Source organism: Protopterus annectens, chromosome 13.part0 (genome assembly GCF_019279795.1).
Source record: "Protopterus annectens isolate FY-2018-M chromosome 13.part0, PAN1.0, whole genome shotgun sequence".
Taxonomy (NCBI): Eukaryota; Metazoa; Chordata; order Ceratodontiformes; family Protopteridae; genus Protopterus; species Protopterus annectens.
The window spans coordinates 195,081,768-195,092,378 of NC_056747.1; the positions used below are offsets into that span (position 1 = coordinate 195,081,768).

Sequence of the window (10,611 nt, forward strand, 5' to 3'; positions counted from 1 at the left end):
TTTTACACTTGTCAGAAATGTACCACTTTTACACTTGTCAGAAATGTAAAATGCATTATCAGAGGCATTGACAACAAGATCCCTGAAGTACTCTAATTCAGAGGGTACATTTAAACCTACACAGAAAGTGTGCTTAAACCCAAGGAACCTTTTCATCCACTTCATTATTTCACTGTGGCAGTTGTAAATATTTTCCTTAATGGTACTAACTGCATCTGTTTGACCATATATGGGTCTTTTAAACATTGTATTTTATGTTCAAGTACTCAGGGTCACAAGTTTGGAGAGAGAAATATTTTCCTTAACAGCCAGCTTCCCTAGGCTAAAGGCAGTTATATATACCCCCCCCCCCCCAAAAAAAAAAAAAAAAAAACACCTTTCACTGTAGTTAGATCAGGACTGATCTGTTTCTGTACAACTTGTTTTCAATTTTCAATCCATCTAAACACCTTCCCTGCTCACTCCCTCTCCTATAATTAGGCCGAATACCAGTATTCAAACATTCCAGCTCAGCCTTACAAGCAAGTCTCTTTCCCAAGCCCACATTTCCTTATTCCACTTAATCTGCTACTGACCACCACATCTTGTTTTGTCACTATTTTTGGACCACTATACAATTTTTCAAATCAGTGCCTCCGTGATCTCAATACTACTTGTCTAGTGTAACCATTCTCATGTGCTCTTTAAACTATCCAATCAAAATTAGTACTCCAGAAGCACAACTTAGTGTACCATTTCTGCACTAGGTTTTATACTTTTGAAATTTACAGTGTTCTTGCTGCACTCAGTACTTACTGGTTTTATCAATTCATGGTAGAGACTGGGATAATAATGTGCTGATGAGTACTTTTTGCTCTACACAACTGAACTGTTAATGCACATCAGTTTAGGAATAAGCATACATAAATGGGTCTATGAAAAAAGTACCCATGCTGCAAATGCATGAGTTCTCAATGGGTAAAATGTCTTCCCTGGTCTGCTGCAAGTCAGCCAGGGAACTACAGCTTACCTTTATGAATTACCACAACCCTCCACAACCACAGAACTAAAAAGAAATAAAATACTCACTTCTACAACAGGGTCTTGGGAATACTGTTTCAATACATCCAGTACCTTCGGACATCCAATGGCCCCTAAAGCTTCCCCTGGGGGAAAAAAAACAGTATAGGTGACTATGGATAGAAAGTCAGTAGTACTTTGCAACTCATTATATACCTCTCAACACTTTTTGTGGTTGGTTTATCTGTATGACAGTCATTACGTGTAAAATATATGCACCAAAATGTTGTACATTTCAGTTACCACAAAGACTCAACAGAACACTTCAAGAAGCGCACAAAGAAAATCAAAACAGTATGACCAAGAGAATTTAGGGGCAACAAAGTATTTTTCAGAGGGTTATGGTACTCTACTCTAGCATCTAAATCAACAAAATAAATTCAAAAGGTGGTATACAAGTCACCAAGATAAATTTTGCAAAGGAGAGGAAAAAAGTCCAGTAAATGTGAACTGCCCAAAAGCTAAGATGGGCTAGGCCAAGCAATTCTCAGCTATCATGGTCCATGTTTCTACAGCTAGTACCTCTTTCTACAGAAATAAAATTCCACTCAGAATCCAATTTAGAGTCCACATTTTATCCATCCATAACCTTTCAATTTTTGCTCATAGGGACAGGATGTTGCATCAAAATATTCATTTAGTGGCAGTGTTCATATTGTGAATTGACTAGCCTTGCCACAGTTCTTCCATACCACACACACTGTATACCTGGATAATTTGATTTGTATCCACAGGATGCATCCTTTAGTAATAACTCATGCCTTAGTGTAGGGCAAGGCAGGACCCCCTCCCCACTTCCTCAGATAGCATTATCCGATACGGCACTGATCTCAAGATATGGCACCGATCTCCTGCACAACAGAAAGGGGTCCAAAGCATATTTTAAAACCCACTCTTCACACCAGTAGCCCCACTATTTTCTGGTTTTCACCATGTCGTTTTCATAAGGCATAGCATGATTCTAACAAAAACATTTTCTTCCTTGGTCGTGTTTATAACTTCCAAAAAGGCTGACTTTTGTGGAAATCCCCATATTCAAAGTACAAAACTTTGCACTTTAACATTCATCTTTAACAGTCACTTACTGAAGTCATAGGTCCCTGAATATTGCCTCTCCCCTCAAAATGATTTTGCTCTCCACGACCAGTGCAGTTTTTGGCACAAACATACTCAACAGGACTGATACTACTCTATTTTCCAATTTTCACTTACAATACCTCTAAAAATACTCTTTCCTAAGCACTTTTTGATCGACTCGATCATAGTTCTGCTATAAACATGTGAAGCAACACGTCATACCTCTCATCTGACAAATCAGGATAAAGCCCAAAATAAATGAGGGGGGACAGAAGCCCAAAAACAGGGACAAATTTTAAATATTGTTCATATAACCTTAGAAAGTTGCTAAATAGGTTTTTGCATTAGCATTCACTTAGAATATGAAATTAAACTCAAAATGTTCATTTAGTGATGTTAATCCTCAATGATTTGCCTGAACCACAAATTTTATGAAAGGCAGACCAAAAAAATGAGGTAGACGTCTGAACATTTTGACAAAAATATGTACAGTTGAGAGGTATGCACCACATTTTTTTTTTTTTAACAGGTCAACCACTGTGCTGACAGACCACAAACTGGAATCAAATTGGACTTGCAAAGCCCTTTGTGTTCATCCATACAGTTTACCAGTCAGGGAATTTGTATTCATGACATTCCAGTATGCCCACCAAAACCTCTCACCATGGCCTTCACCAAGGACAAACCAATGCTAAAGTTTAAAATTAACCTGCTTTCCAAGATCAGCTTTTGTACAAAGAAGCCAACACCACCCACCAGCTTTGAGATAAAGTTCTAGGAGTGATAAAACACCAATTTGTCACCCTGGGAGTTGATGCATCAGGACCTTGTGTCTACACAAATTCTCATCTACAATTACTCTACTTTATGGTAACAGTTTTAAATTTAGAGACTTGCAAGTGCAAGTACAGGAAGAGATACTGAATACACAAAAACGAGGACCAAGTCCAAGACTGCTTTGTCTCAGAGTATTCCCTTTGCTCTGATGTATGCAGCTAAGTAGCAGAAGTGTGGTTGGTTCACCCCCCCCAAATTTGGGGGTGGGGTATAGGGGGCACTGGCCCACACGACAAAAATAACAAAGGAGACCAGCAGCAGTAGTCTCTCTAAGTTACTTGAAAAACATGTTCAAACTCTTGGACTATTTACTTCAAGAAAATCTTCACTTCCACCCAACATGATTCCCCATCCTAATTATAGTACAGCTACCGGCCTTCTCATTTACTCAAATGATCACTTAAGCCAGAGATAACTTGTTTCTGGTCTCTTTCTAGACCTCTCAAATATTTGATACAGTCTATCATCCTAAACTCCTTTAACTAGAGAGATTATGGTCTAAAGTTTTTATAATCTATTTCATGGTTCTCTAGTTATCTCTAATAGACAGCAATCTGTTACATGGCTTTCTTCTACTTCACCCTTTTTACCCATCAAGATGGGCATCCATCAAGTCTCCAGGTTCTAATATTTTTAGAAATTGCCTTCACACCTCATTCTCACTCTCTTACAATACGCTGATGACTCCACAATCATCTCAACCGCAGACAATCTTTCTGAACTTCAAAGCTTTGATAACCATCTTATTCTTAATCCCAATAAAAGGAAACTTATTTCTCCCAAAATCTCTTTCCCATCTTAAATGTACTTTTACATCTGCTAACAATACTATCAATGTGGAAATGCACACCAAACTTAGGTGTCATCACTGATGAGCTTAAATATATGACCTTCACGTACATCATTGTATTAAGACTCAGGACTTGGCTTACTATACAGAAAGACATTTCTCACAAGATTCCAGATCCTCTCTAGCCTATGCCTGTCCTCTTCCCGCTCTTATGGCTCAGAAATTTCCTCAACATCTTTTACTTCCTAAACTACTTATTCACTCAATCCTTTTAGCCACTCTATTGCCCAATCTTGGAACAAACTACCCTTTTCTAGCAGAATGATATCTAATGCTCTTGAATTCAAAAAGCTCTAAGCTTATTGGCTGAAATCCTGGATTTGTCCTTGTAATTAATCCTACAAAACATACTCACTTTTCTCTTTCCCTTACTCACATGGGCCTTTTAACTACTTTACTTGGATGTATCTTCTCTTATTTCTACTTCAGAGCTTGTTTCTCTTTTCTCAGTTATATATCCCTTAGTTTAGTTACCTTTTCTTGTATCTACTTAATTTTAATTTCTCGCTATTACCTTTGTTTTTTATACTTCTAACTGCCTATTTAACCTTAATTTACAGTTTCATTGACCTGTACAGTTAGCTGTATATAACTAGCTAGTTGTATATAACAGTCTGTTAGATAATTCATTGTTTTTAATGTTTGTTTAGCCCGATTATAATTTTTATCTATTAATGTATTCTGTACTGGAGCTTTTCTCCTTGTGCCTCCACTGAAAAAGGGCTTTTGCCCAGTCAGCTATTCCTGGTTAACAAATGTCAAATATTGCTCTGCCTTTTTCTTCATAATTCCACGATATGAAGTTTTGGGTCTCTGAACTACAATAAAAAGGGCTATTCACCCCATGTCAAAACACTGTTTCTATTTAAGGAGTGATGAGTCTCAAGCTTTGTTTTTAGATTTAATAGTGGAAACGAGAAGCTTATCGGCTGAGCAAAGAGTAGTAAGGTTTTTGTAAGGGGTAGTCAGATTGAGGATTGGGATATTATTAGGGTGGAAAAGTATCTTTTGGGTTATAGTAAGTTGATGATAGAGTAGTTGGTGCTGCAGTTCTAACCATCCCAATTGTCCGAGGTTGAGACAGTGGTGTGTTCTAAAAGGGTTGCTGGTAGCAAATCTGGCTATGTTACTATAGCTAGTGGCAAGTTTGTTAAGGTTGCTTTTGGAAAGATTAAATGGCAGAAGCATAAAGCAGGGTAGAGATCAGATGAGTTTGGGCTATAGTGGTTCAGGCTGTAGGTGTAAGGAAGGGTTTGATTCTATACAGGGACCCAGTTTTTTGTTGACAGATTTTATAGTATTGTTGATATGATTGTCATAGCTAAGGTTGTTGTCAATGGTTATGCCTAGGAGACAGGTTGTGGTATCAGGGGATATGGTGGTTCCACTGTTAGAGGTTATAGTGAAGTGAAATTGTGGTGATTTTAGAGTGTGAGTAGAGTAATAATTGTTTTTTTTTTTGCATTCAGGAGGAGGCAGTGTTGCATGAACCAATTTTCAACAGTATGAAATACAGACTGGGTGAGGGTCTGGAGTGTGGTTGGGGACCTAGCAGAGCAGATTAAAGTAGAATCGTCGGCATACTGAATGCAGGTGGCTTGAAGAATTTTAGCATTTAGGTCATTAATAAACACTGAAAAGAGAAGAGGGCCTAGGATGGAACCTTGAGGTACTCCTAGGTTTATGGGGAGGGGAGTTGACAGCATATTATCCCAAAGGACTGCTAGATGACGGTTGTCTAAGTAGGATTTAAACCAGAGTAACGCCTGCGCATCCAGTGAATGGGCTTTTAATACCTCTAAAAGCAGATTATGGTTGACCATATCGAAGGCTTTTGAAAGGTTGATAAACAAAGCAGAGGAAAGAAAAAGTATTATTATGATTGTTTATACAGTCAGAAAAGGATAGCAGGGCAGTTGAGGTACTATGGAATGGTCTGAAACCATGTTAGCAGTTGGCAAGCAAATTGTTGTGGAGAAGATGGTCAAGTAGTTGTTGGTGGATACATTTTTCCATTATTTTAGCTATAGGAGAGAGTAAGGCGATAGGTCTAAAGTTGGAAATGTCAGTTGATATCCCACCTTTGTGTAAAGGAATGATGTGAGATAGGCTATAACTTTAGCACAATTTGCAGGTATTCTGCTGGTATACAGTCAGCAGAGGGGGTGCATGGCTTGAGTTTTAAAAGGAGGTTACAAATGAGGGATGTAAGAATTGGTTGTATGTGAAAAGAAGGAATAGAGCTTGATGTGGTATTAGGTGGGAGGGAGCTGGTGGGTGGTAGAGAATTAGCTAGAGTTTGTATGGCTTGTATGGCTTCAATAAAGCAGTTATTAAATGAATCAGCTATTAGTTTAGGGTTATTTTGGGTGATCCCTGATGGGGTGGGAGACTTGGTATGACCTGGATGAAGTAGTTTGTTCATAGCTGACCAGAAATTTTGTGGTTTTTGTTTGTGGGCTTGTTGGAGGTGAATGTAGAAGTTTCTTTTATCTAGTAGGATGTCTTTATTGTAGCATTTCTTAATTGTTTAAAGTAAAGGTGGTCAGAAGTGCTTTTAGAGGCTCTCCACTTGGACCAGATTTTATTTCTTAGGAGGATTTTTTGCCTTGTTTGTTTTGTGAGCCAATGGGCAGTTTTTGTCTTTATTCTGGATGAGCGATGGGGGGCATGGAAGTCTAGGATTTGAAGGAATTTAGGATTAAAGTAGTTAACTGCTTCATCAAGTGGAAGATGAAGCAGTGGTGACCAGTCACAAGCCTTCAGTTCTGTTTGGAAGTTCTCAGGGTGAAAGCTTTAGATTTTAAAAATAGTAGGATTGGGCCTATGAAGTTTTTGTTTAATTATATAGGTTAAGAGCATGGTCACTGATGTCATCAGGAAGGGTTCCTGGCTTATAAGTAGTACGATGATTGTTTATGAGAATCCAGTCAAGTAAGGTTTTTGTTTGTGGATTCTCGTAGGGGTGGTTATTTGTGAGAAACCAAAAAGATTTAGGTGGTTAATGGGATTTGGGGACCTACAAGTAGACCAGTCTATATTAAAGTCACCTAAGACAATGGTTTCCTGGAGTAGGTGTATAGATAGGCTACTAAGTATATTTTCCAGAATACTGATATGGTTTCCTGGGGGAAGGTAAGAACAGATTATGTAGATGGACTTATGGTTATTGAGCTGAAGTTTGGCTGAAAGGGTTTCTGCTGTGGGGTTTGTGGGAAGTGGCACATTGAAGGTTGATAGTTGGAGTTCTGATTTATAAAAAATGGCTACTCCCCCACCTTTTTTGGTAGTCCGGTCTTCTCAGGATGTTATATCCTGGGGGGGTAATTTCCTGATCTTTGGTTGAAGGTCTAAGCCAAGTTTCAGTAATGCAGAGGATATCAAAGTTGTGGACATCTAGAAGTGCATGAAGATGGGATATTTTATTGTTGATGCTACAGATGTTAAGGTGAGCTATCAGAAGGGAGTTAGATGGCCTTGTTAGGATGGAGGCGGTGTAGGGTTTTTGGTTATGAGGGTCACTGGGGAGTGTTGTATGCAGTCCAGGGTTAGGATGGATATCACCATCTACGAGATGATGTTGTAGGGGGTTTTGCATTAGTTTTATGAATTTGAAGTAGTTGTATGGGGGGTTTCTTGTCAAGGAGGTAAGTGATATGGGTAGATCGGTGATACTTTGGAAGGGTATAGCTAGATGTAGAGGTTATGTTAATGTGTTTTAGGGAATTTATATGTGAGAATGTAATGGTTTGTTGGTAGTGGCGGTGGTGTTTTAGTAGAGAATAGTGTTCAAAGAAGGTTAGTGAGAATGCTAGAGTAAGGGCAGCTAGAATGCTGGGTAGGAGTAGGAGGTGTGCAAGTAGAGTTGTATCTAGCTACTTAACTGAATAAACTATTGGAAACTTCAACAAGGAGTATTCCTTACACGGGGAGAGCAAGAGAGATGTTCCATCTGCTAGTGTGATTTTATCTTGACTAATCCTTCATTTCTCCTTAGTCCTGTCACCCTCTGGGCCTGGGCACAGAAAAGATACCATACCTGACATGATCTTTCATATAGGAACATTAGGAAAAACAGAAATCCAGAAAGGGGGCTACTATGGGTAGCATGATTTTGTCTTGCAGTTAATGCCTTTGCCATCCTAATATAATTTTAGTAGGACGGACACGAGATCATTTACTGTAGTTCTCTCTCAGCTTCCAATTGTACTGTGATTGCCTACTTTTGACTATCAGCATCGCATTTTACATCACTTTGCTTCCTTTGAATTTCATTAGTGGCCATTTCTATTGCAGCAATTTAAGGAATGTCTCAATGCAAAGCTTGAAAGTCTAGCTTAATAAAATGCTCTTTTCAAAGTACTGAAACTGTAGTTCAGTGTTGAAAGATGAGAAATCTGACTCCTGTGATTAACAGGGGTCACTTGTACTGAAATGGCTTGCGTTTCATTCACAGATTGTAACATTGCATCAAGAATTTTAGTATTTGAGGTTATTCTTCCTTCCTCAACTCAGTGACAGTCAGCATTACACTATATGAAATGAAAAAACACATTAAACATCAGAAGAAACTTGTACATAAAACAGTGTAGAAAAAGTACAAAATCAAATACGAACTAAGATTAAAATATTCTTTGTGGTATAGTCTGATTAAAGATATGGTTTATCTATATAAATTTGTAGAGTAATGTATTATTTTAGCATCTGAAACCAAGCTTGAAAGCCTTGCATTTGCTTCGACTCTAGGCTGCACTACCTGATGTCTGATGCTGGCATTCTATGAGCTACAAAAAGTACTAAACCAGTTGGCTTCCTTGACTAGAATATTACTCACACGTTAGAAAATGGCATTTACTACCTAGCATCTAGTTAGTTATAAACACACACAGCATATGACACTTGTGTTCCAAGTATGAAATGAATCGTTCATACAGACAACAGACCATTCCCTCAAATAAATTAAACGCCTGAGATCACTGCCTTCCTACCATGATTACAATCCCCATGCCAGATAACAAATCGTATTAAATTTTATAGACGTGCAACTACTATGCTCATTGTGTTAAAACACAAACTATCACACTTTAAATATACGGTCGGGGTAACGAATACTTAGCAAACGACACCACAAGTCTCTTCATTCACTCCACATTTCACATCTTAAACAATATCAGCCACACAAACTATAAACGTTGCTTTACGTATACATTCAACCCTTAACGAACTAAAACCAGTACTAGCTAATAACTTATCGACTAACTGCTAAATGTCCATTCCCATTAAAAACACAACTCCTGCGTATCCCTAACCACTACATTTTCCATGCTTCTCTCTTTTTAAGTTGACCCTTCCTTCCGGCATCTCTTCTAGCCAACAGGGTTTCATACATTAACGACTTACCAGCTTCATGCCGCACCATGGGCTCCTGGCTAGAGTCTTTCAACACTTGGGTCAGAACAGGGATTGCCCTCTCATCCTGCATCTGACCTAAACAGTAAGCCAACTCGTGCTTCAACAGTGCCGAGTCATCAGTAAAGGCACGACTTATCCAATCGACGGCCGCTGCACCCCCTATGTTCCTAAGGGTAAACAGTGCCCGAAAACGGGCAGCCAGAGATTGAGCATTATCGCACAGAACATGACCAACAGCGTCCGTCTGCGCTGGTGTTACCATGGTTGTCACAAAAGGAACTCTCACAGTACTTCCGTTGATTCCTCTATGAACGACCTCCGCCCCAATTTACGTGCACTGCAGTTGGTGAAATTGCCTGTCTGTCACACAAATGGCAGCTATAGCTTTGTTAGGGCAGAATTGAATAATGCTGCAGAAGTTGTAGTTGGGTACGTTTGTTCGTGTAGTAGATTGCTGTGTTTGCGCAGACTATGGTTGTTAAATAATCTTTAAAATAGTATATAAAGAGATAGGGTTGCCACCTTTTAAAATGCCCAAAGTGGGACATTTCTGATACAATCGTCAGATTTTGAAGGTCAAAACATGCCCATGGCTAGTAGAAGGACAAAACTTCATTTTTTGCCTAAATAAAAGCTTATTATTGTAGCATTTCAGTTGCTTATTCTGTTTCTTATAACATTTAGGTGTTTCAGATACAGAATAACTGTTTTATACAACTATTATATAAAATATAGGAAATAATTTTACCCTAAACATCTCAGGACATTTGCCATTTTTACAATTTTTTTGCAGGATACAACTGCCCAAAGAGGGACTGTCCCTAGCAAAGTGGGACAGATGGTAACCCTGTAAAGAGAGGCGATACTGTAGTTGAGGGCCTCACCAGTTTCTTTCGTGCAGAAGTGGGCGTGTGGCAAATTGAGTGACAACCCCGTCTGCATATTACTTGCGGTTTTCGAAAAACTGGCAATAGATTCTATATATTTTATTTATTTATTTTTTTTTTACATTTTAGGTTGATTAAAACTTGCCGTTATACACAATATGTGCATATCAAAGTTCAGTCATGCTGCAACACCCTGTAATACTTAAAGACTTAACCCCACAACTAAGTGAAAGACAGAAGAAGCGCTTCCGTTATGATTGCGTGCTGTACTGACAGCACATAACCGTTAAAAGTGTCAATATGAGATTTTGGTGACTGACTATTAAAAGCACTGTGACAACGGAAACACTTTAGTTTTAAATAAGAAGCTATTACACATTGTATCAAATCCATAATTTTAGCAGTTGGCAGCCTCTTAAGAAACTGAAATACCCCAAGGTCGAGAAAGTGTTTTTTTTTTTTTTTTTTTTTTCTTGTTTAAATGTGGGT

General features: G+C 38.5%; 1 protein-coding gene across 1 annotated transcript in view; it reads right to left on the minus strand.

Moving 5' to 3' along the window:
- The window catches only part of DOHH (deoxyhypusine hydroxylase), a 62,406-nt gene extending 52,875 nt beyond the window's left edge, over nucleotides 1-9,531 (minus strand). The window contains exons 1-2 of the mRNA XM_044090766.1: nucleotides 9,224-9,531; nucleotides 1,069-1,145 (exon numbers count right to left, since the gene is read on the minus strand). Of these exons, the coding sequence (XP_043946701.1) occupies nucleotides 1,069-1,145; nucleotides 9,224-9,497 (351 nt within the window). The 5' untranslated portion in view covers nucleotides 9,498-9,531. The remainder of the gene's footprint in view (nucleotides 1-1,068; nucleotides 1,146-9,223) is intronic.
- Nucleotides 9,532-10,611: the final 1,080 nt, after the last annotated feature.